This window comes from Sarcophilus harrisii, chromosome 1 (assembly GCF_902635505.1).
Source record: "Sarcophilus harrisii chromosome 1, mSarHar1.11, whole genome shotgun sequence".
Classification (NCBI taxonomy): domain Eukaryota; kingdom Metazoa; phylum Chordata; class Mammalia; order Dasyuromorphia; family Dasyuridae; genus Sarcophilus; species Sarcophilus harrisii.
The window spans coordinates 244,494,846-244,522,313 of NC_045426.1; the positions used below are offsets into that span (position 1 = coordinate 244,494,846).

The 27,468-nt window shown below is 36.6% G+C and overlaps 1 protein-coding gene across 1 annotated transcript in view; it reads left to right on the forward strand.

The window, feature by feature from the left end:
* The first annotated feature begins 1,182 nt into the window (after positions 1-1,182).
* NXNL2 (nucleoredoxin like 2) overlaps positions 1,183-27,468 on the forward strand; it is a 30,494-nt gene continuing 4,208 nt past the window's right edge. The window contains exon 1 of the mRNA XM_003761253.4: positions 1,183-3,292. Within this exon, the coding sequence (XP_003761301.1) occupies positions 2,991-3,292 (302 nt within the window). The 5' untranslated portion in view covers positions 1,183-2,990. The remainder of the gene's footprint in view (positions 3,293-27,468) is intronic.

Here is a 27,468-nt window from a genome sequence, read left to right on the forward strand (position 1 = left end):
ACTGGACTGTGCTCCCCTTTTATTCAGAACCAGACCTTTCCTGCTGACTTTCTAAGTTGTAGGCTGGAAAAAAGTTTCATTTTATCCTTCTGTTTGTTCTGTCACTCCAAAATTAATTTTGAAGATGCTCCAAGTCATTATTAATCAGAGAAATGCAAATTAAGACAACTCTAAGATACCACTACACACCTGTCAGATTGGCTAAGATGACAGGAAAAAATAATGATGATTGTTGGAGGGGATGTGGGAAAACTGGGACATTGATTCATTGTTGGTGGAGTTGTGAACGAATCCAACCATTTTGGAGAGTAGTTTGGAACTATGCTCAAAAAGTTATCAAACTGTGCATACCCTTTGATCCAGCAGTGTTACTACTGGGATTATATCCCAAAGAGATTATAAAGAAGGGAAAGGGACCTGTATGTGCACGAATTTTTGTGGCAGCCCTTTTTGTAGTGGCTAGAAACTGGAAACTGAATGGATGTCCATCAGTTGGAGAATGGCTGAATAAATTGTGGTATATGAAAATTATGGAATATTACTGTTCTGTAAGAAATGACCAACAGGATGATTTCAGAAAGGCCTGGAGAGACTTACACGAACTGATGCTGAGTGAAATGAGCAGGACCAGGAGATCATTATATACTTCAACAACAATACTAGATGATGACCAGTTCTGATGGATCAGGCCATCCTCAGCAACGAGATCAACCAAATCATTTCTAATGGAGCAGTAATGAACTGAACTAGCTATACCCAGAAAAAGAACTCTGGGAGATGACTAAAAACCATTACATTGAATTCCCAATCCCTATATTTATGCACACCTGCATTTTTGATTTCCTTCACAAGCTAATTGTACAATATTTCAGAGTCTGATTCTTTTTGTACAGCAAAATAACGTTTTGGTCATGTATACTTATTGTGTATCTAATTTATATTTTAATATATTTAACATCTACTGGTCATCCTGCCATCTAGGGGAGGGGGTGGGGGGGTAAGAGGTGAAAAATTGGAACAAGAGGTTTGGCAATTGTTAATGCTGTAAAGTTACCCATGTATATATCCTGTAAATAAAAGGCTATTAAATAAAAAAAAAATACTAATAGTATGTATGTATATGTGTGTGTATACAGACATGTATACATACATATAGATGTACATAACAGATTAAAAAAATTAATTTTGAGACGTTATTTTATAGTTGTTTGGAGATGAATTTCAGAAAATTCAGTCAAGTTCTTGCCTCCCTCATTCATCTTGGCCAAAGGGCCTTTTTGTAATTTATTTTGCTAAATATTTCCCAATTACATTTTAATCTGGTTCAGGCCGACAGTTGTGGACAGTATGTATTTGATCCCTCTTCTTAGGATCTTTCTGCCAGAGACTCTGGTGTGGTGTGGTAGTTGTATTTTAGAATTCCTGCCACATAGCTTTAGATCTTTTTCCTCTAAAATGAAGGAAAACTTTCTCCAAGATTTGTCCAATTTTCCTTCCTGTATCCTAAAATTTATTAAGATTCTCTGCTCTCTACCAAAAGTGAGAAATAGACTATTTTGCTTGCTACTCTATGCTTTGGCTATTTTTGAAGCAAAACAAAACAAAACAAAACAAAACTTACAAAATGTCCAATAACTATCTTTCCAAGCAGTGGCTATAGATTTTGCAAAATATGGAATTCTACAAAACAAAGAACTTGAGTAGATAGTGATTAGCTGGGGGAATTAGGAGAAGCAAGATGATGCTGGGAGGTGTTGAATAGTCATCAAAACTCTGAAAAAATTTGTAAGGAGTTTGTATTCTCAGGATAAGAACAGAGTAGTTTCCTAAGTAGGCTGCTGAAGATGTTGCTGCCCATACCTCCGTGGACAAAAGAAAAGTGAACTAACCAACCTACTAATCCATCATCAAACCACAAAAACTAGCAACCCTTCCAATCAACATTCTCCTGCCAAACACTGTTTCTAAAGATGCTGTAATGAAAAGGCAACTCCAGAGGAACCGCAGACTGGTCCCTGTTCTCGTTTCCTAAAGTCTTATCGTCTATCTTCTTTTTGGATGTCGACTTTAGAATGGATATCCTGCTTGGGGGCATTGACCCCTCCCTTCCTGCTTCTAGTTCCTGAGAATGGCCCTGGAAAACTGGTGTGACTGATTCCCTGAGTTTCATGGATGCTTTTCCTTCCTCTTTCCCTTCTTCCTTCTTTCCCTTCTTTTCTTTCTTTTTTTCCCTCTTCAATGGTATTGAGGCTAAATAGGAACCTCTAGACTTCATTTGGAGACTCAGGCTCCTGCAGCTTTCTCTCTGTGCATGTTTGTTTCTTCACTGTCTCACTTGGACCATAAGCTTCTTAGTTGTACACCTCCGGTCCGCTGCGGAAAGCTTCCTGATCTGAATTGGTCTTTGTAAAGTTTTTCTGCTGCTTATTGCTCGCGAGAACTAATAGGATAAAAGAAAGGTTTGGAAGAGTGATCAGGAGTATGAGGTGGGAGAAGCCTGAAGGGAAATGTGATGGCCATCCACTTTCACAAAGGATTTAGCGGCATAGACTAGAATTTCCGTGGTTTCCCCGAGAATCGTGAAAAGTTTCTGCGGGCCTTGGAAATTTGGGAGAGAGAGGGCCCTCCAACTATAATTTAACAGTCGTAGGAAAAGAGTTATAACTGACAAATCTCATTATTTGGAAGTGTGTATGGGTGGATGAGGAGATAATTATTAGTGTGTAAGCATCAAGTAAGCTTAAGATTCAAGAAAATTATCCCTTCTTTAAAGTGTCAGGAAGCTTAACTCCCTGGAGCAGTATCCCTCTAGTTTCAGGACTGGAGGAAGGCTCACGCCACCGTTAGCCCCGCTTCTTTTCCCATCACTCAGCAACGCGCTTCCAGAAGCTTTTACAAAAGCTGCAGAGAGAAAGGAGAAACCTCCCTAGTGCATTCTCTAGCTCCCGGGGGAAGAAAGCCGCAACCGGGAGGAAGAACGTGTGTAGGTGATGGCGGACGTGTTTAGCGGGAGGATCCTTGTCAACAAGGATGGAGACACGGTGGAGCCCGAGGACGTGCTTCAGAACAAGGTGGTGGGATTGTACTTCTCGGCAGGCTGGTGCTCCCCTTGCAGGGACTTCACTCCGCTCCTCTGCGACTTCTACACGGAACTAGTGGAAGAGACCCATCCGCCAGCGCCCTTCGAAATAGTCTTTATCTCCTCTGACCGCAGCCCAGAGGAGATGGTAGATTATATGCACGACATGCACGGGGAGTGGTTGGCCCTGCCTTTTCACGACCCTTTCAAACAGTGAGTAGAGTAAGGGAAACTAAGCTGGGGATGGAGGGGAACAATACGCGAGAGAGGACATTCTCTTTGTAATCCAGCCATATGATCTCTCTCTCTCTCTTACATAAAAATAGATTAATTTCGTGTCATAATAACCTCCTTGCAGGTAACATACTCCTTTCGAGTACACAGAATTTTCCTCTTTAATCGTTAGTTAAATGAGCCATTATCAAGCAAAGATTCTTTTCTTAGCTTCTCCTTTCCACACTTGTTAAAAGGTGGAGTTTGTTCTTGAGTACTTGTCAGTTCTTTTAAGGTCTATTCATAGTTAAGCACAAGAGCTCTTACCGGTACTATCCGGTATTTTTCTAATCTCTTCGTTTAGTTTTCTAATCTTCGTGAAACAAATACGCACTAGTACAGTAGCTGAAACTTTTACAGCTGGGGTGGCTGAATAGTGAATAGTTATGGAACAAGTAGATATTTATTGTAGTGTAGTCTTGGAAAGTTAGGCTGTCATGTGAAATCTGCTTAGAATAAATTATTTGTTTCTTGATGACTAATGATTCATAGCTTCTTTATAGTTTAGATTTATAGCTTGTTTTTATTTATTATCCCAAAGCTATTAAAATTTTTATCTTAGGAGAGGCAGTGTTATGTTGTGCATAGATTGCAGAATGTAGAATTAAGAAGACTTCAGTTCAAATCCCACCTTAGATCTAAGCTATGTAACTGAAGACTGTACTTTCATCTGCAAAATGAGGGTCATAGATCTAATTAATGTAAGATCCCTTTTACTTCTAAAGCTATAGTCTCTGGGATCCAAGAAAGACTGAAATACATTCATCTTTGGGTTTATATTTGAAAAGAACATCAGAAAACTTAGGAAGAATCCTTGCATTTATGATAGTAAATATAGAGATTGTTGTATCATTTTTATCCCCAATTTGATTCACTTGCTGGAAATTTTATATTCAATTGCTTTTGCTGTGTTATGATCTGTGGTTTTTGCTCTGTTTATGATGCTGTGTAACAAGAGGAAGTTTGACTAGAAAATGATGACTAGAAAATAAGTTTTAGTTATTATTTATTAATGTTATTTTCAAGGAAGGACTTTTATTTTGGATCACAAGCCTTCTTTGCTTTATTGGATGATTATAGAAATTGTGCAGCAGAAAAAAAGTCATTACCTGATGGCTAGCCATTAGTCGTGAGATTTTCTCAAGCTAAGCTAAATTGGTCTTTGGGGAATAGATATTTAGCATATAGCCAAGCCTCTTCTCAAAGCCTTTCCTCCTTTAAGACCTACCAGAATTTATTCTCTGTGGACCAAATGTTTGAGAAATCTAGGTTACTTTGAGGTATCAAAGAAAGACTTTAATTAGTGTTGGAATCTTTACAAACTGTTAGGCCATTAGAATTGATAGAGACAATAATTATTTAATTTAGCATGGTTCAATATGATTGATTTGATTTTTTTTTAATTTATCTGACACAACCAGATGAGTGAAATTAAATTGTTATATTTATCTCTTATATTTACAAGTTCATTATTAATAATAAAATTTTTATTATTTACAAGTTTATTTCTCATATTTATCAGTATCTCCCTCTTTTTTGTTCCCTTTCTTCCCCTATACTTTTAAGCAATTAGTCAAAATGTTCCTTCTTTACCACCTTTCTATAGCAAGAATTTTCAGGCTACTGTGCTAATAAACCAGCATAGGTTACTCACCGACGTGTAAAATGCATTTTATCCACTCTAGAGTGATGAACCCATTAAGTAGGCGATGGATATGCATATTTCAAATGCCACATATTTTTGTGCACTTATATGGTGTTTATAGTCTCTTCTCCTGAGTGATTTGGTAAGACCAGTGATTTGGTAAGATCAGGTAGATCACATGGGAGGTTTACAAAGCAGTTTGGGGTAAGATCATATGTGATATCAACATAGGTATAGGAAAAGGTACATTTTTTAGCAAAAATAAAAGATAAAAAATGATGCCTAAATTATTGCAAAGGCATTTAACATATTTTTTTTTACCAGACCAAAGAAAATGGCATATTTATTAATCAGTTAATTAACCTTTGTTAAATCTCCTACAGTATGCCTTTTTAGACAACATAAAAATAAGTGGGCAAATGTCTAGGAACTAGTTAAAGTTGATGAGTTACCTTTTGTAATTGTAAAGTGATTAGGACAGCTAGGTGTTGGAATGGATAGAATACCAGCTCTGAAGAAAGGAAGACTCATCTTCTTGAGTTCAAAACTTATCTGAGACACATACTAGTTGTATGACCCTGGGCAAATCACTTAACCCTGTTTGCTTCAATTTTCTTATTTGTAAAATGAGCTAGAGAAGAAAATGTTATGCTACTTCAAGATACTGGAGGAGACATTTAGTACATCATGTCACGTAAAAAAAAAAAAAGGAAATGTAATAACAGCAAATACTGCACAAAATAGAATCATTTTAAACTGGCTTTTAATACTTCCAACCCTCTATTATAATAACTTCATTTTACTGTATACCCTTTCCTAAGATTTTTGCTTTTGTTTTCTTCTCACAGCTAGGTGGCACAGAGAAAGAGTGTGAGTGGGGAACCAGGAGGATCTGATTTCAAATCTGGCTTCACACATTTAGTAGTTGGATAACTTTAAGCAAAGCACTGAACATTTTTCTGTCTCAATTTCCCCAATTGTAAAAAGATTATAATAGCATGTAACTTGCAGGTTGCTTGGAAATTAGATAATATAATATCTGCAAAATATGTGGCTCATAGTAGGCACTATATAAATATTATCATCATCATCATTATTATTTCTCTTCTGATTCATGGGTTATAAATTTCATTTTATTCACTCTTGTGTCCCTCATGGAGGTAAAGCTTTCGAAGTATTTATATTCAAGATCTTTCAAATTGCGACAGCCTTTGTATTTCATGTCATTACAGTTTTTTATTTCCTGCTTTTCCTGCTATGCCTCATTTAGAAATAGCCATTCACAAGGGAACAGTGTGGCTTGGTAAAAGTCACCCTGTGTCCTTAGCTATGGGGCCTGGCCCCATTTCCTTCCTTTAGTATGATCCGTCTCCATTGTAAAGGTTATGCAATATCTTTTTTCTATCTTTATTCATCCCATCATTCTAGGTACTAGCTGCACCTAGGAAATCATATATATATATATCCTTGCAAAGATAATTCAGCCTTCCAATGATTAAACTCTCCCCAGACTATTCCCATCACAAGGGTCTAGTGTCCCACCTGCTACCCCAGGAAACTGCTCTTCATCAGTACCCTTCTCTAGGGTGAGATCCACACCCTTAATCTCAGTGTCACAGTCTTTTCCCTCTGATACTTCTGTTCCATACCCCCAGTCTTTTTTGAGAAAGTAGAAAAATTGCTTTCTCAGCATTGTTCACTTCTGATTTAGTAGCATTTTATCATTATTGCTTATCAGCAATTTTCGGTTGCCTTATCTCCTCTGTATATAGATACAATATCCATTGCTACTATTTCCTACTGCTGAGATTGGGGCAAGAAATCAGTTCAACTCTTCTACTTTTGATTTTCTTGAACCTTTCATTTCTCTTTAAATCTCTAATCTTCTAGATTGTGGGAAGATGATATTGAACTATAGGAATTCAGATCCCCACAAACACAGTAGTAAGTCCTTAAAAATGTCCTAAAAAAAGTCCTTAAAAAATCATGAACAATGATGACAACTTTAAGGCTGGTAGAAGGAATTGAGTTCAAAAAAGCAGACCGCAGCAAGAGATAGGGCCACACAAGCATCTAGAGCAGGGCTTGGATAGTCCAAGGCTCAACCTCTGACAGAAATACGGAGATAATGTGAAGATATGGAGAGAAAACTGCCGTTGGTCTCAGATTTGAGACATCTCACTCTGGGAACTGCTGCAGAAGAGAGAACTGGAGCAGTGCCCAAGCAAGTGTCTAACCCAGCATCCAGGCAGTCCTTGATCATTCCAGAGCCCAATCACTTGGTCTGACCTGAAGGAGGAGGCAATGTTATCTCAGTGCCCAGAAGCCTTGTGCCCAAGCCGCAGCAGGAGAAAGTGAATCACACACATGGTCTTGCAGGAAGCCTGCTAACAGCATAATCAAGATCATCTGGTTGGGGAAAGGAAGGCTATGTGACAGACAGCCCCTGTTTCTAGAATTAGACAGAGCCTGCCTACATCATCCAAAGAATAAGAGGGAGCAGAGTCTGACCCAAACACAAAGCTTCAGCACAAAAACTGAAACTGAAAAACTGAAGTAAAAAGAAGAAAATACCAAACATACACACATAAAAGAAGTACATTGAGTCTAGATAAACCCAAAGGGTAAATCCAGTAAGAAAAATATAAGGAAAAATTAAGTCCATAACAAGTTCATAAATCACCTGGAAGAAAAAATTAACCTGGCCACAAGGACTATAGAAGTACTTAGAAGTAACAAAGTAAGAGATACAAAATGTAACATTAGAAGAAATGATAGGGTAGGAAAGAAGGACAAGAAATTTAATGACTTAGAATAGACAACGTTATTTTTTGCAAGAATTAAACTTGAAAAAGAGAATTGGTCAATCAGAAAACAGACTCTATCCATCAACATTATATATGAAAAAAAAATTAAAAGATTAAAATAAAAAACGAGAGGAAAAAGTAAAGTACATATCTTAAAAAAAAAAAACAAATGACCTGCAAAAAAGCAATCATGGTACTATATGACAAAAAAAAAAAGTCAAGATACCATAATATCAGAATCATCATAATAAATCATCAGAATATCATAAATAAAAATGGTCTAACCTTGTGAGGAATGATTGTAGAGGATAAGACTACCTCAAATCATAGGTATTGTCCTTGATTCCTCACCATCTTTTACTGGCCACCCAATATCCAATTTGTTGTCAAGCTTTGCCTTTCATCTCTTGAATAAGGTATCTTCTTGCCTCTGACATTGCCTTCATTTTGGTGCAGGTTCTTATCACCTCAACCCTGGACTACTACAATAGACGCTTAATGGGTCTGCCTGCTTTATATCTCTCCCTACTCCAATCTATTCTCCTTTCAGGTAATTTTCTGAATTACCTGAATTAAAGGTTTGTTTATTTTTCTAACAGGGCAAATAACTTTTTCTTTATCCCACACCCTACCCATGAGAAGTTAAATATATATATATATATATATATATATATTAAAAAAAACAGAACAAATTCCAACATTGGCTATGTCTAGAAAGAGAAAGAGGAAAGAAGGAAAGAGAGAGAAAGACAGACAGACAGACAGGGACAATGGGAAGAAGGGAAGGAGGAAGAAAGGAAGGAAGGGAGAGAGGGAAGAAGAAAGATTTTCAGGCTCATGATGCATTTATGGTTATTTCATTTCTACTGAAAACTGGGTACCATGTTTCATCATAAGTTCTCTAGCACACAGCTTCTTAAACTTTTTCCACTCATTACCTCTTTTTGCCTGAGAAATTTTTATGTGACTCCAGGTATATAGGTATATAAAATAGATATACAAATCAAATATTTAGTGAAAATAAATTATAATTTCCTGACTCCACATTCAGTTACAAGACCCCATATGGGGTCATGTACCACAGTCTATGAATCTAGGCTCTACAATATGATTAGACATTTTATTATTCAGGGTTTTTAACTCCTTCAAAATGGTTCATTCTTACAATATTCATGTGATCGTATGAATTGTTTGGTGGACATGAAAAATGCAGGAATTTGTTTTACTTGATTATACATATTTGTAATGGATTTTAGTTTTTCTGTCTTCTCAGTGAAAGGGAGTGGTGGTGGGATTATGGAAAGGAGATACTTAGGAACTAAAAGTAAAATAAAATTGAATTTAAAAAAACTTATCAAGAGATATTCACTGAAGTGTCTTAAGGTATTTGATATTATACTCTAATGTTTTTTTATCAGTGACTTGGATCAAAACATAAATGGCATGAATATTAGATTTTTAAATGATACAAAGATGAAAGGGATAGCTAACATATTAGGTAAATATGAATTCAAAAAGATTCTTAAAAGATTAAAGATCCCAACAACATTGGGTTGAATTAAATGAATGAAATTTAGTGGAAATAAATGTAAAGTCTTATACTTTGGTAAAAAAATAAAATAAACTTTGCAAGATGGAAGAGGCATGAGTAGACAGTAAAGAGAAACCTAGAAAGGTTAAGCAACTTGCGAAGTGATATATGTATTAAATGGCAGAAATAAGATTCAAATTCAGTTCTCTTGACTTCACCTTCAACATTTGGTATAACATTAACAATAACCATCTCCCACCAAATACTACACTTTATATAATTTATATGATTATCACCTCTAACTTTCTAAAACTGTTAATGTCTTTATATTTCTTTCTTGTTTAAATTTTTATTATATTTGTTTGGTTCTGAAAGGGATACATTGAGACCCCCACTATTATGGTTTTATTCTTTTTCTCCTTGAATTTGATGAATATTTGATATTCATTATAACTATTCTTTTTGGTTGCATGAAGTATTTTTTCTTTGACTTTAGGAAGATGAGTTTTTCTGACCCTTTGCCCAGCACTTTATTCACTATACCAACTAACTGTCCAGACTGATACATAATTCTACCAATAGTACATTAATATGGTTATCTTCTGATACCCTTCCAATAGTGACCATTTTCCTCTTGATGTGGCAGATATGCCAAATGATGTGGCAGCAGGTGATGTGCTTAAGGGGAAACACCTAATATTCTGAGAATTGACAATGGCAATTCTCTTTGGCAAAAGGTAGATTTATTTAGGAGAAGAGATTACAGACAAAAATAAATTGTCGACAGTCACACAGATAGTAATCAGTAGAGCTTGGATTCAAATTCTTCTTTTCTTTTCTTTTTTGCTGAGGCAATTGGGGTTAAGTGACTCGCCCAGGGTCACATAGCAACTAAGTGTTAAGGGTCTGAAGCTGTATTTGAGCTTAGGTCCTCCTAACTTCAAGGCTAGTTTTCCATCAGTGTGTTCACAGAAGAATAGTATCTTTGGGGTGAGGGCTACTGAGCCCTTTACATGGCTCCTTTCCATCTTTAGTGTCCACCTGATCTACCTAACTCTCATCTGTGACTCCATGATACTGTTTTGGCAGATGGGCTAAATCAGTTTGAGGGTAACCAAAGAGTCTCAAACTCTACAGTGAATTAGGAGATTGTCTACCCCAAGCATGTAAAGGCTTCCCTCAGTGGAATGGATGAATGAGAACAATTTGTTCCAATGAAGGCAGGTAAAGCATGTGTTGTGGAGCACTTAAAGCTTGGTTAGACATTGAAAACACGGAGGTCATCCACTGCATCTTGAGTCATTGCCAGTCATTTTGTCTCTGTCCTGACACTGGATGATGAGGCTTTAGAAGAGTGACGCTCACAGCTTCGTGCAACTCTGCCTCAATACCTGAAATAAAAGATATCTCCATCATCATATAGACCAAATGAAGAGATACACTATGAATGATAAAAATGAAATAAAGTGGGAGAGTATATAAAAGACAAGTTCCTTAAGGAACTCACAATTACCCACAGAAAGGGAGCCCATGAGGTTGGGCTTGCAGGCTAAATCGTAAAAGGGATTTAATATTCTAGTATTAGTTATCTGTAAGTAGGAGGAGTGGGGTTGGGAAGCATAGTGGAGTTAGGGGAGATATTGCATGGCTTGAGGGAAGGGGGAAGAAAGAAGGGGGAAGGGGAAAGGCCCCTGGGCAGAGTGTTGTGTTGGACTGAGGCTCAAAGATGGCATGGAGCAGGACCCTAGGCAGATTTTTAGGAAAAATTTAACCTCAAGGACTTGACATAACTTGGGGTTTCTAGCTGGATTACTTCCACAGAGGATGGGACCATGGAACTAAACTGATCTCTGTCAGAGACTTCTTCCAGTCTACCTCAGGTAACAATGCTTCAATTCCTCTCTGCCCACCACACCCACCATTCAGGACTTCATCACTATTTTTGTCATCTTTGACAATCTGATAGGTCTAAGATAGATCCTCAAAGTTATTTTCATTTACATTTTTCTAAGCATTAGTGATCTGGAGCATTTTTTCATATATTTGCTTATAGCTTATACTCCTTCAATTGAAAACTGCCTATTTATATTCTTTGACAGGTTCTCTATTAGGAGATTGATTTTTAATTTTATATTTTTCTATCAAACCATGTCTATTTTGGGTATCAATTCACCAGGGAAATTTGCTACAAATCATTTTCTCAATTAATTATTAATCCTTCTAATTCTAAATTCTAAAACTATTGCAAATTTTTTTTTTTCATTTTATTATTGTCCATTTTATCTTCTATGATAAACTCCCTCCTTTTTCTATCCCATCTCCTATCACACAGATGTCTTCTGGTATTTTCTCTTCCTTTACTCGTTTCACATGATGAAGTAGCCACTTTACCAAGTCTTAACTCCTCAAACATCTTTAAGTGATCCCAATCCATCCAATTTCTTCCAACAGATTGCCACCTCTATCATTCCCATTCTCTTGTTTTCAATTTTTTTCTATTGGTGCCTGCCTACAAACATACTTATTTCTCCTCACCTTCAAAAAAAACATCTTCACTTGATCTTTCCATTCTTGCTATCATCTTGTTTCTCATCTGACCTTTGTAACTGAACTCCTCAGAAAGATTATCTACAATAAATGCCTCTGTTGAGGTTGGGAAGAGGGACCCCAAAAGTTTAAGGTCCCAGATTGATGTCTGAGGTGTCTCAAAAGAATTTGCAGGCTTGAACCCATTTCCTGGTCAAGGGGCAAAGTTTATTTGTAATTGTAATGCCATTACAAATGGACTAAATTCCAAAAGAATCTAGCAAGGAAACAGAAGCAAAGAGACATATTTATCCAGCTTTCTATCATTGACATGCTAATTCTATATCCCAGAGGAGTGGTCTCTGGAATTTGGTTATTATTGACCAACAGATTATCTGTCTGATAGTGAGGAATGAACTAAGGAGTGGTCTATTCACTATTGTCTCAGAAGTTTGATCTATGGGACTATCCTGAGGCCAGAAACTATCTAACTGAGGAGTGGTCTATTCAGAATCAGACAATTGGACATGGGAGTTTCCTAAGGCAGACTCCAAAGCCAAAAGATTTAGGATTACTGAACAATAACATTTAACTTTTCTAAAATCAGGAAACCACTTTCTTCCCTCTTCCTCTCTTTTAAACTTTTGACTTTGGATTTTATCTTCTTTCTCTTTATTATTGGTTTTCTCCAAAGATATTGATGATCTAACTGCCATATCTTTTTGGCCTTTTATCAATCTTTATTCTCTTGGACTTCTCTGAAGCCTTTGACACTGTTAATCACCCTCTCCTCTCTGATATTCTTTTCTTTCTAATTTTTCAGGACACTACTCCCCCCAGGTTTTCATCCTATTTCTCTGACCAGTCTTCCCCACCTCCTTTGCTGGATCTTCCTCCAGATCATACCCTCTAACATAGGAATCTCTCAGAATTGTATCCTGAATCCTCCTATCTTCCCTTTCTAAACTGATTTATTTGGTATCCTATCAGCTCTCAAGGATTTAATTACTGCTTTCAAATTAATAATTATCAAATCTACCTTTCCTTCCCTGGTCTCTTTTCTGATCTCTTTGTCTCATATCTCCAAATGTCTTTCAGACATTTCAAACTGGACATCTTAAACTCAATATTATCCAAAATAGAGCTCATTATTTTTCCTCCTAAACTTTCCTCTCTTCCTACTTTTCCTATTAATGTAGAGGGCAATACCATAGTCCCAGTCTCTCAGGTTTACAACCTAAGAGTCACCCTAGCTAGATTTCTCACTGTCTTCCCCATATCCAAGCCGTTATCAAGGCCTGCTGATTTATTTTACCTTTGCAGCATCTCTAAAATATGTCCCCTTCTTTCCTCTGACAATGATACCACTCTAGTTCAAGCCCTTGTCACTTCCCTCCAGCATTATGTAATAGCCTGCTGGGGGCTTTGCTTGCCTTAAGTTTTTCCCCACTCCAATTCTAAATTACATTCAGCCACTAAAGTGATTTTCCTAACTGCAGGTTTGATTACTTCAGCACCCCTCCACCTCCTATTCAATAAACTCCAATGACTTCCTGTTGCAATTACAAAATTCTCAGTTTGGTATTCAAAGCCCTTCATAATCTAACTCTTTCCTACCTTTCCAATCTTCATACAATTTACTCCCCAACATATATCCTGACCTAGTGACACTGGCCTCTCAGCTGTTCCACAAACAAGATACTTCCTCTCTTAGCTCTGGTAATTTTTTGTTTTCCTCCATGATTTGAACACTCTTCTTTTTCTGCTCTGAATACTGATTCCTCTATTTTCCTTTAAGTCTCAACTAAAATCGCACCTTCTAAAGTTGGGTTTATCAACTGTGTTGTTATTTCAGATTGCTTAGTATTTTTTTAATTTTAGTTATATAAAGTAACCCTTTGATAATTCGATAGCTTGATTTTATAGTATGGAACTAAATCTATAAAAATAATTTAATTATGATTTTTACTATATTTGCATGATGCAATCATTGACAATATTTCTTCAAATATTTGTCTTTATTTCAATAATGTTTTGTATTGTGCTTGTATAAACTCGTAATATATCTTGGAGCTTAACTTCCAAATACATTATACTTTTAGTAGTTATTTTGTAGTTTTCTTCTTCATATCTCATTAGTTTTTGTCCACTATGAATTGAAAGACAGATGCTTTTTATAAGTTTATTGTTACCTTAATAAAATTATTAAATGTTTCAATTAGTAATTTGTTTATGGTTTTATAAATATGTTTCAAATAATGAAATAATAAATAATAAAATAACAAATAATAAATAGTTTTCAAATAATGAAAATTTTATTTCTTCTTTATCTTTACCTACTCTCTCGTTTTAAATCTCTTCTTCTTATAATTAAATCTAGAAATGTATAAGAAGAAGTGATAATGGATATCTTTTGTTTTCTTCTCCTTAATATATGATAGGCCTCTGATCTTTTTCCTTTACAGAGATTCTGATTATCTGCATTTGACAGATTAGAGCAAGCATGGAGCAAAGAGTGGACTGAGCTGTGGCAGAGAAGTGAGATAACTGAGGATAATTAATTCTTGACTCTTTGGGCATCCCAGGCTGAGGGAAGGTCCCAAGAAAAGGTTGATACTTTGTTCACATTAACCTCCTGAAGCCTATCTTTCTAGATGCTATTTCATTACCTAAATATTTCCAGGGAACTGAGTTTTGTTTATAAAACTTGATTTTAAAGAGGTCTAAGGTAAACTAAAGGTAGAGATAAAGTTAAGCACAGAAACCAACTCCTCACTAGGTATTAGGAATTTTTTCAAACTAGGGCCTCAGAGTGACAGTAACTGAACTTAGAATGTTTCATCTAAAAACTAACTCTCTCAAGACAAAGATAAAAATAAAAAATAAAAAATTGAACTTTAGAAGACAATATATTTCCCTCTAGGCTTAAAATAAATATATATATATATTTAAAAAAAAAATAGGATAGTATGCTTTCTTTTCTGTTTTCTTTTTCTTTTCTTTTTTCTTTCTTTTTTTTTTTTTTGCTATCTATACTGGAGTGACCAGAGAGATCACTAACAAATTATTGCAGTAGTCTTGGGATGAAGTAATAAGGGCTTATAATAGAGCAATGACAGTGTAAAAGGAGAGAAAATAACATATACAAGTGATTTTATGAGACCAGAATCAATAAGATTTGGCAACAAACAAGCTATGGGAAGGGGAAGAGGAGTAGTAAAAAAAAATAAAGAGTGCAGGATGATGAGTAGTTTTGAGCCTGGGTAACAGGGAATGGTCATTCCCTCCCCAGTACTGGGGAAGTAAGGAAGAAAGGAGGGTTTTACAAGAAGGATAACTTTAGTTTTAGATATGATAAGTTTAAGATGTTTACTGGACATCTAGTTTAATATGTTTAATAGGCCATTGAAGATGCAAGTCTAGAGATAAAAAAAAAAAGTTAGGGCCAGATAAGTAGATCTAAGAATCATCAGCATGGAGATAATTGAATTTATGGGAAATGATGAGATCACCAAGTGAAAAAGTAGTAAGGGAGAAGAGAAGAGGAGCCCAAGACTTGTGGTCAGTAGTAAAGACCTGGTATATAGACAATCAGTTGAGAGGAAGTGGTCAGACAGGTAGATATTCACACAGACATTATAATGTTTGATTTTTACTAAAACCCTCTGAGAGGGTCTTCATAATCTCCCTTTTATACACAGGGAAATGATCTGAAAAGAACTTAAGTGATTTGCCCAGGTTCAAATATCTAATAAGAGTCTGAGGCAAAATTAGAATTTAGTTGTTTCTGACCCCAAACCTAGAACCTTATCAGTTGTTCTGTATCACCTTTTAATAATTTACTATATTTCCTTTTTTTTCATATTCTAAATGAATCTAAATCGGAGGGGAGGGGGGAGGGAAGGCATGAGCATATTCTGATGGAAATTCACTAGCTCTGTCAACTATGGAGAAGAGGTCTTTTTACAGATTCAAAACTCACTCTCAAATCTTTCCCCTACTACTGTAATGCTGGAAAAACTGAGGCATGATAGAGATTAGAGAGTTTTTAATATTTTATTTGAGAGGGAGAGATTGTACTGGGGGCAAAACAGGATCCATGTTGCCCCCAGGGCTGGATTGGACTCATGTTTCAAAGCATCTAACAGCAAGTGAAGAATTCCAGAATTGTTTTGTTTTTTTAATCTCTCTCATGGTTTTTCCCTTTTGCTCTGATTTTTCTCTCCCAACATGATTCATAAAACAATGTGTATTAAAAATAAACTTACTATGATAAAAAAAAGAAGTAATGAATTTCCTATATATTCTTATAGGACTTCAGTGATAAGGGAAACAAAGGCAGAAAGCAGAGAGCATTGGTGAGTAGGAACTTTCAGGAATGGACCATAAATTCAGTTCTGACAGGTTGAGAGTAAGGATCATAAATTCTGATAAGTTGGAAGGGCTAGGAGTTACTCAGTCTGAGAAAGGAGATGTCCCTCCCTATCTGAGATTAAACATCTGCAGTTTATGGCTCTTTGGAATGCTAGTGATCAGGCCTTTCAGCCCTAATTTATATCAGTTCTAAGGGTCAGGAAGGGTGCTTGCAATTGAGGCAGAACAATTAAAGGAAATTGTAACATAACACTATCATAAAATAGGGCTTGAAATTCCCTCAATTAGAATCAATCCTTTTGAAATTGGGATTGACTATTCTTTGCATTCTCTAGGTAAAGCAAAAATATTGCTTTACCTAGAAGGGACAATATTAACTCATTAATACATGAAAGTGAAATGAATAATTTTTTCACTATTGTTTACTTATTTGGTATTCACAAAACATTTATTAATTGCCTACCCTAGGTAGACATTGTGCTGCAGAGATTAAAAAATAACAACGATCCTATTTAAAAATTTACATTTGTGAAAGAAAGGCCCTAGTGGATTGGGATGTTGAACCTTCAAATTTTCATATGAACAAAGGGTTTTAAAAGATTTGGAGTATGGGAATTTACTGTACTTGGAAAAAATAAGTATACATGAGATATCACAATGGAAAGCAAAAGGAAGGTAGAAAGAAACACCAAATCCTAGAGCCAGAAAGTCTCACCTATTGCTAAGTGGGAATCTTTCCTACAACATAACAACATCCCTGACAAATAGTCCTTTAGCTTCTGCCTGAATATATAGGAAATTCATTACTTCTTTTTTTTAAATCATAGTAAGTTTATTTTTAATTCACATTGCTTTATGAATCATGTTGGAAGAGAAAAATCAGAGCAAAAGGAAAAAACCACGAGAGAGATTAAAAAAACAAAATAAAACAGAAAAAAGAAGTAAATATAGCATGTGCTGATTCAGTCTCCTCAGTTCTTTTTCTGGATGCAGATGGTATTTCCTGTCCAAAGTCTATCGGGATTGCTTTGGATCACTTGTGTGGTTCAGAAATGGTGAGGGATCACCATTTTAATAGAAAAAGCTGGAGAGATCTCTAGAAGCAAAGCAAAGTTTATTATACATTCTCATCATCCCATCCATCCAGCAGACAATAGAAGGGAGGAAGCCCCATCAGGGGCAGGGTCAACACTTTTAATCCCTAACACAAATACCCCCTCCCACCACTGACCCTCATCCTTATTGGCTGAGGATCTTACATTCTAAACTCGGGAACTACCCAAGAAATTAAACTTGACCAGTAAGTACATAGTTGCCCATATTTGACTGAAATAAGGAGACGCTTATGTCATGGGAGGATAGAAGGAAGGGAACTTAAGTATGCCCTTGACTCAATGCTTACAGTCCTTCAGGCCTACTCAAACTCTGAAGTAGATGAAGCCTTACTCGATTTTCACAACTGTCTTGAAATATTTCACCTCATTTCGTTCACACTGAACCACTGAGAAGAACCAAGGCTTTCATATTGATCATCCCACATTCTTGTTTACATCACATGTATTCCTGGTTCTGCTTGTTTTGCTCAGCATCAATTCATGTAAATCTTTCCAGGCTTTTCTATAATCAGCTTATTGATAGTTTTCTATAGAACAATAATCCATTGTCTTCATGTACCACAACTTGTTCAGCCATTCCAATTGATGGGCATCTACTCCTTTTCCAATTCTTTGCTACCACAAAAAGAGCTGAGCTGCTATAAATATTTTTTCACATGTGGGTCCTTCCTTCCTTTATGCTTTCCTTGGGATACAGACCCAGTAATGGTTCTGCTGGGTCAAAGGGTATGCACATTGATAACCCTTTGGGCATAGTACCAGATTGCTCTCCAGAATGGTTGGTTTCCTTCACAACTCCATCAACAATGTATCAGTGCCCCAGTTTTTCCCACATACTCTCCAGCATTCATCAATATCTTTTCCTGTCTTAGCCACTCTGAGAAGTGTGAGAAGGTACCTCAGAGTTGTGAATTCATTACTTCTTAAGAATTCCATTACCCTTCTAAATAGTGTTAATTGTTAGGAATTTTTTCTTTATATTGAGAAGGAATCTACATTTCTGCAATTTCTATTCAATGATTTTCTGTCTGGAGCCAAATAAAACAAACCTAATCTTTCTTAAACTTACCATCACACTTCACCATGTTTTTGTTTTTGTTTTTCCGGTCTCCCAGTTCTTTTAAGTAATCAGGGTATAGCATGTTTTCAAGTTTTTTCTCCATTCTGTTTATATTCCTCTAGAAATGCTCTAGGTTGTCAAAGACCTAGAGGCAAAGTACCTAGAAGGAACACAGTACTGTATATGTAGTCAAGAAACAATAGAATATCAGCTTTCCTTTTCTAGACACTATAATTTAAGATTGTGTTAACTTTTTAAATTGTTCATGTCATCTTCTGTGAAAAGAGTAGATATGGGGTTGTAGGTGTATTTTTTTTTTTTTTTCTGAGGCAGTTAGGGTTAAGTGACTTGCCCAGGGTCACACCACTAGGACTTGTTAAGGATTGAGGTCAAATTTGAACTCAGGTCCCCATGACTTCAAGGCTGGTGCTCTATTCACTGCACCACCTAGCTGCCCCTGTATATGTATTTGTATGTGTATGTACATGTGCAAGTGCATTTGTATGAGCATGATGGGGTGCAACTTCTAGGGAAATATCTCAATAACTTTGGGGTCCCCTAGCCTTAGGAACCCCACAGTAATATAGTTATATATTCCTCCCCTTAGCTTTTAGGGAAATGTTGCAAAAACCCTGAGGCTTCCCTGCCCTTAGGACAAACATTGCTGACTGTCAGATAAACAATCTGTTTGTCAATAACCCTAAGGACTCCTGGCCTTGGAATGGAGACTCTGAGGTTCTCTGGAATACTATAGTATTTGGGAATACTGTAATGCGGAAGAAACTGAGCAAGACAGAGATTAGAGACCAATTCAATAGTTTATTAAATGGAGAGAAATACTGGCACCAATGGATCCATGGTTGGTCCCAGGGCTGGACGAGACTATCATCTCAAAGATTCCAGCCCCAAGCATTGGGACAGCAAGCTTTTTTATAGGATAACAAGAACAATGACATAATGAGGGAGGTACCTAGGTGAGGATAACCTAATGGTGGGGGAGGTTACTGATATTCTAATGACATCTAAAATGGATAAACCTTTATCTTGTCAAACATTAAGGAATGTCTATAAAACCTTTATCTCAACCATTAAGAGGGGATGGTTGTAACTTAAGGCAGAATAACGAAATAGGACAATTGGAGGAACTGGTCACCCCATTAAAAGGAAACTTTGGCATAACAAAAGGTTATAATCTGAGGCAGAATAACTAAATAGGACAATTGGAGAAACTGGGTCACAACATTAAAAGGGAATTTTGGCACAACAATACTACAGTAAAGTCCTACAAACTTTACTGTCAGATAGCTAATCTGTTGGTCAGTGATAACAAAGATCCACCCCTCATGCCTACCTGTAAGCCATAAAATTAGCAAATAAGTAACATGAAGCTCCTGGTCTCTCTTTTTCCTATAAATTTATCTTCTTATTCTTATCCTGCTTCCATTGGCGTTACAATTACAATAAACTTTGTCCCTTGACTTGGAGTTGGGTTTAAGCCTACAGACTCTTTTGAGACACTTTACAACACCAATTTGCAACCATTTTTTGCACCTTAACAAGCACATGCATATGTGGACGTGTATATGGCTATTTATGTATATATTATTTACATATTATATATATATATATATATATATACACACACAAACACACAATATTACTGCACACACAAACACACTTGTATCTTTGTCTCTATCTTTGGTTGAGTAGGGATAAGCAGGAAAAGAAAGTTAGAAATAGTGCCTCAAGCAAATTTGTCCTTCCCACTTTAGCCTCAGATCAGCCTTGAGAGCAACAGATAGAATAAATCAGATTATTGTATAGTTTAAGTCCCTGAAATCAGGCAACACTAAGCAGGCGTGGGGATTTCCATAATCTTGCAGGAAGGGAGAGAAATAATCTCTCTGAAGGTTAATGGGAGAAAAATTCCTAAGAAGGGGAATTATCACTTAATCTAAATGATGAAGTAAGAAAAAAGTCTGATAGTCTAGTAACTTCCTGCTGGAGAATAATACAAAAGATAAAACATGCATACACTGCTAATACATCATTACCAAATAATGGTAATAATTCTTTGAATTCTTTGCGAATTAAATAATTAAAAACATCACATTTTCATATTGAGAGATGGCATTTTGGTGCCCATGAAGTTATGGGGTTGGAGAAATGAAACTTGAGTTGGAGAACGGGACCCACTGGGACATGGGGAATGGTCCAGAGAGGAGGTAATCTCCCAAAAGAATGTGGGCTCCCTGAGGGAAGGGTAGCCTGAGATTTGAAAATAGTCTTTTGTTCTTTGTCCTTAGCCCTCCTCTGTTACTTTTCCCCCTTCTAGAATGGAAGCTCCTTTGAGTCAGGAACTGGCTACATAATGAGAAGTGGAGATTCATGATCTGTTACCTAAGCAACATCCAATTAATGAGGAATCAGGGGAAGGACTTGTGCTTCAGGATAGGAAATAAAATGTGCCTTTGAAGTCCCAAAAGTGTGTCTATTCACCTATGCACCCATTCTTGCAAGAATGTAAATTGATTTTACATTCCTGCATTCAGCAGTATCAGCGGAGTTCTTGGTTAAGATATTTAGTTTCTTACACACTCTTAGGTGCATATTCATATTTCCAGTAGGATTATATTGATGACTTGTTTAAAGAAGTGACTCTGGGTTTTGAAGGTAATATAAGTGAAATGCAAGGTCAGGTCCTATCAATATTAAAAAATTTTGACTACCATATTGGTAATGGACTATGTCTTTTGTTCAAATTTGATCATAATATTTCTGTTTGTTTATTTGTATGAGAAATTAACTGAGTGAAGACACTACATGGGAATATAGCTTTAAACTCTGTCTTAATTGTGACTTAAGACTTTATAATAATAAGAGCAGTAGCTAAAAGTTGCAGGTTTTTATCCCCTCCTGTTTTCCCACCACCTCTTAATTAGCATTCAAGTACTTCTTTTAAAGGTGATGATGGCTTTTAATTTTCTTATCTGAGGATATCTGCTTGTATTGCAGTTCTCTAGGGAAATTTAAATTAAGAGTTTACTATTATTGACTTGTATTCTTTGGTTTCTGGGTTAGATTTCTATTAGAATATAAGCCTGGGCTCACCCAAACAATGGGAGAAAAGGCCCGGAAGGAGTGGGGCTTCTGCTTTCAGGGACCTATTTATTCTTATGTATAGCAGTTTATGCTTTGCACTTTGTAGATAAACATCTTGTCTAGGGGAAGATGCCCTTTTCCCGGCAAGATTGTAAATAAACCCCTTTTTGCTTTTTCTTACTCTGAGAGTCTCTATTTTTGTGAAAGATACTGTCCCACAGTTTTTTTGGGTTTTTTTTTGCTAGAGAAAATTATGAAGACTATTCTTTAAAGAATGGGGGGATTGCAAATTGAGTTTTTTAGTTTATTAGTGTGATGAGATCCTGAATATTATTTCGGACCAAAAGTGAAAAAATTGATTTCTGAGGCAAACAGACTGAAAGTTTTGATAGGGATAAGTTTTGCTCTGTAGAGGTCTGGAGCAGTCTCACCTTGCTATGCACTGTCAGAAATCCCAGTCGTGTCCCTGAGGTTAAATTTTCCCTCTAAAACCTACTTGTGGGCCATCCCATGACTGCTACCTTCCTTTGGGCAGTCCCCCCAGCACTCTGCCTTGTGGTGTCTTTTCCCTTCCCCCAGGCCACGTGGTGTCTCCCCTAACTCCACTATGCTTCCCAAATCCACTTCTCGGTCCTTCCAGCTAACTCTTTTAGGGTGCTATAGGCCCCTTTTAGGATTTAGCCTGCCAGCTAAGAGTATGCCCCAACCTCATGGGGTGCTCCCTTTCTACTGAGTAATTGTGAGTTCCACTGAGGAACTTGTCTTTCATGGGCTCTCATATTCTTTCATATTTATCATTCCCTGTGTCTATATATCCCTTTATTTTGTCTGAAACCTATTCCCCTTGTGAAAAATAGATTTATTTGGTTTCCACAGTATGAAAATTAAATTGGAAAAATAAAACTTAAATTGGAAAACTCAAACCCACTGGGACATCAGAAAAAATCAAGGCGGTTGGGTGAAGATTATCTCGCAGTAAGAATGAAAGCTTCTTAGGGGCAATGACTGTAGTCAGGACTAGTGGCCTGAGATTTGAAAAGAATTTTTGCCCCTCTGCTTTCCATTGTTATCTTCCTCTTCTAGAATGAAAGCTCCGTGGGGGTAGTGACTGGATTGAGTGGGAAACACCCTACTTTGTTAATTATTTGATAGTCTCAGGCTTTCTTACTTCATTTTTTAGAAACTATTTTAGAAATTCAAGCCAATGGGAAAAGGAGCCAGGGGATTGGGGAGAGGAGCTGGGGAATAAAAAAGGGAATGCCCTTTGCCTGTGTGTGTCTCTCTCTAAAATCATGTTTTGTGCCTCAAATACTGCCCACCCTTTCTCATGAGAAAAAAATAAACTTTTTCCTATATTCATACTTGGGCTTCTGATTGTTTTTGTGTTTATTACTGCCCCATACACCCTAAATTAATCTACCTTTTGCTGAAGTGAATGGTGATTGTGAACCCTAACTTTTGGTGTCTGCCATCATTTTGGTGACAAAACCCATAGATCACATCAAGTGGGCATCAATATTTTTTCCAGTTCTTTACTACTACAAAATGTTGGCTGTAAATATTTTGATGTCTATGGAACTTTAATTTTTTTTTTCACTTAGTTTTATTTTTATTCTGAACTTAATAAGACACAAATGAAATGAGTATTTCCATAAATGTGGAAAGGCAAGATTTTACATGAAATTGAATCTCCATTACATAAAGCTTGCTTTTCTTTTAAAATATATAACAAATTCCAGATTTCTTTTAAAATGTAACAAGTTCATGCTGCTTGCATAGGTTATTCATTTGTGCTTCTCTCTTAACTCTTTCTCATCTTTCTGTCCCTCACTTTTGAAAGGAGGAAAGAACCTATTCAACACTTTTATATGCCTTCCCTTTGGAGGGGAGGGGGGAAAACCACCCAAACTGTTGTGTAATACATCTAAATACAATAGGGACAATTATTCCAACCTCTCTCATAGGCAAATTGAGTCCCCTGAGCAAGACTGTATCTTTCTCTTGAGAATACTAAATGGTTGTTTGCTGTTGTTATGGTTGTGATTGTGGTAGTTGTAGGTGTTTTAGGATTAGGATTCTTGACCTGAGAGAGTATGTCATAGATCAATCTCAGGAAATCTGTGGATTTTGTTGTTTTCTTTTAAAATATTTCATAACTTTCTCAACATAATTTGTTTCCTTTGTAAAATACTATGTATTTTATTTTTTATGCATTTAAAAACATTATTTTTGAAGCATTGGCCACACAAAAAAGTTTTGAAACCCTTTTCTGTGAATAAACCTGAAAAATGTTGAGCTGTCTAATGCTACTGACTCAACTCCCATTCTCACATATTATCTTTAATATCAATTACCAGTTATATTTAGTATCTTCCTGGTATTAGCAATTAGTATTGCACTATCACTTAGCCAATTAATATCAATTAGCACTTATGAAGAATATTTACTGAGAAAATATAGCAAGAACAGAAATATATCTCCTTAAAAACTGAGGGTGTACTCTCCTATACCATTTGTGTCTCACATAGGAGCCCCAAATTTGAAGTGATTTATGCAGCATTTTTTCTCCCCTTATTCTGCTCCAAGTCTGCTTCTAGATGTAGCAGAATGAATGCTGCAGAATTGTTGTCTTGCCACAGTAGGACATTGACCCTCAGAATCAACCCATTTTTGCACTGGATATGAAAGGGGAGGGGAACTGCTCCCTTTAAAATTATCTCTCTGAGATTGTGTATCCTTTGATCAGGATCTCCCAGGCTCCAAGGAGTCCAGACAGAGCCCAAACCTTTCAGGATAAGAGAATCAACTCCCATAGAAATTCTAAATTGTCATTCATTTGAGGAATCCTGATCTGATCTGTCCCAGCCCCCCACTTGGCCGGACCCTTGTCATCATGATCTGATCAGGCTGTCTCAGCCCCCCACTAAGATACCCAATATTAAATAGCTTCCTTCCACTAAGGTCTTTGCACATGGACCTAGGTAGCTCACTTAGCTCAGGACCTTCTGTCCACTGAGAAACCATTTTCTCAGTGCAAAACTCCATTTTCCAATAGATTTGCCACTATAGAAGCCAGTCTCTTGGTGAACTGATTTCTATCCAACAATAAACTTTCATTTTGCAACTAATAATTCAGGAATAAGTGAATTCTTTCACTCTAAACCTACAGCCAATTTAAAGGGGATTCTTAACAACTCTCTTATAGCCACTAACCACCAGGAATTGAGACCACTCAAACCTCATCATATTAAGCATCCTCAGGGGTCACTGTTGCCAAACCTGATTTGCCTGCTAATAAACTCTGGTATGAATTCTGGGCTCCTGATGGCTAATGCAATCTTTCAAAGATCAAAATGTAAGAAACAAAATATCTTACCAATAACTCCACAGACTTACTGATGAATGCTGGAAAGATCTGTTTTACTTTTTTAAGAATGGGTACCTCAGTGAATAGACACACCTTTGAAATAGACAGACAGCATTTTATTTTCTATCCAGAAGCACAAGAGACTCTCCATTAATTGGATATTACAAAAGTTACACATCATGAATTTCCACCCTTCATTACAAAAGTCAGTCCCTGTCCTCAAGGAGCTTACATTTTTTGAGGGGAGAAGATAAAACACCCTTGATTATTCTTTAATGTTCTTGTGGGTTTCATTTTTTCAATTTAAGTTTCATTTCTCCAATTTAATTTTCCTAACTGTGGAAACCCAATAAATAATGCCCATCCATTTCTCACAATTAGATCACAACCTAGTCCATGCCATCTTCAATATTCTTTCACCCTAATGCAGTGTGAGAAATGCCATCACCTCCCTGATTTCGGTCCTCTTCTAGAATGAAGAAAAACCGCAACAAACTGTGGACTATAAAACCGTGCATAAGCTTTGATTTATTAGTACCACTAGTAGGCCTATATCCCAAAGAAATTTGGAAGAAAGGAAGGAAGGAAGGAAGGGAAAGGAGCGAGGGAGGAAAGAAGGGAGAGAGTAAGGAAAGAAAAGAAAGGAAAAAAAAAGAAAAGAAAATGTACCACAATGTCTATAGTAGCTCTTTTTTGTGGTAGCCAAGAATTGGCTATCAAGGAGATGCTCATCAATTGGGGAATGATTGAATAAGTTATGATACATGATTGTGACTAAATTAGTGATTATTTAGTTGTTTTTAAGTCATATTCAACTCTTCATGAGCCAATTGGGGTTTTCTTGGCAAAGATACTAGAATGGTTTACCATTCCCTTCTCCAGCTCATTTTATAAATAAGAAAGGTGAAGTAAACAAAGTGGCTTGCCCAGGGTCACACAGCAAGTAAATATCTGAGGTTGGAATTATACTCATAAAGATGATGTTATGCTATGAATTGTTATACCCTGAATAAAATTATTGTGGCCATCCCACCTTCCTTGCCATTAGGATTGAGAGAATTGAGTCAGGAAAAATCTTGACACTCTATTGAGTCATACCTCAATCCTTGCTGGGATAATTCCCCCTCCTTTTGAGTATTGTCCCCTTGCTGTCTCCTGCCCTCAGTCTTTTTATCTTGACCTTCTCCTGTCAGGATTAAGTTATGGTCCTCTCCTGGAATTATGGCTTGTCTACCCACCCAATATCCTCGCCCTCCTTATCTGCCTTTGTTCCCCTATAAGATTATATACTCAGGTTATGTATCCTGTTTAGCTAAAACCCTATAAAAGTTCCCTGCCTCAGTTTCTGGGGGTCAAATGATTTTTGAACATGAGTTCCATTCGGTTGGCTAGCCTAAAACTCTCCACATGAAAAGATTAAAAGACTGTCTTGCCTCAGTTTTTCTGGCATTACAATGAGTCTTCCTGATTCCACATTCAGCACTTCATCTATTGTACTACATAGCTGCTCCTGTGATAGAATATTATTGCGCTATAAAAATAATTAACATGATGCTTTCAGAAAACCTGGAAAGACTGCTTGCTTATTTATATTCTTTGACTATTTATCCATTGGGGAATGACTCAAAGTCTTATGAATTTGATTCAGTTCTCTATATATTTGAGAAATGAGGTCTTTATCAGAAAAACTTGTAAAATTTTTTCAGTTTTTATCCTTCCCTTTTTCTCTCTCTTTCTGTCTTTCTCCATCTTCCCTTCCTTTCACTTTGTTTCTTCTCAAAAGTGTTTTGCTTCTGATTACCATCTCTGTCAATATGTTCTCTCTTCTGTCAGCACCCCCCTTTCTTTTATCCCCTTCCCTTTCTCCTTCCCTGTAGGGTAAGATAGATATGCTCAACTGAGCATATGTTAATTCTCTGAGCCAGTTTCAATGACAGTAAAATTCAAATACTGTTTAGCACCACTACCTTTTCCTTTCCTCTGTAAAATCTCTTCCTTGCATATCTCTTCTATGTGAGAAAATTTTCTCCATTCTTCCTCTCTTTTTCCTTTTCCCCAGTGCATTCCTCTTTCTCATATTTTCATTTTTTGGACCTTATTCCAACATAATTAACTCACTTAATATATAACTGTCTATGTAACTTGCTTTTAACTGCCCTAACAATGATAAGATTCTTAGGAATTACATGAATCATCTTCCCATATAATAACATAAACATACTGTTTTTGAGACCCTCTATGATTACTCTTTCATGTTTACCTTTTCATGTTCTTGGGGGGGGGGGGGGCTTCTGTTTGTTAAATTCCTTGACTTCTAGTCTTTTCATGAAGAATGCTTGAAAATCCTCTATTTTATTAGGTATCTATTCTTTCCCTCTGGAGGATTATGACTTTGAAATAGTGTACAATTAGTCTGTGAAGGAAATCAAAAATGCAGGCGGACAAGGGTAGAGGGATTGGGAATTCTATGTAATGGTTCATAGTCATCTCCCCGAGTTCTTTCGCTGGGTGTAGTTGGTTCAATTCATTACTGTTCTATTAGAGCTGATTTGGTTCATTTCATTGTTGAAGATGGCCACGTCCATCAGA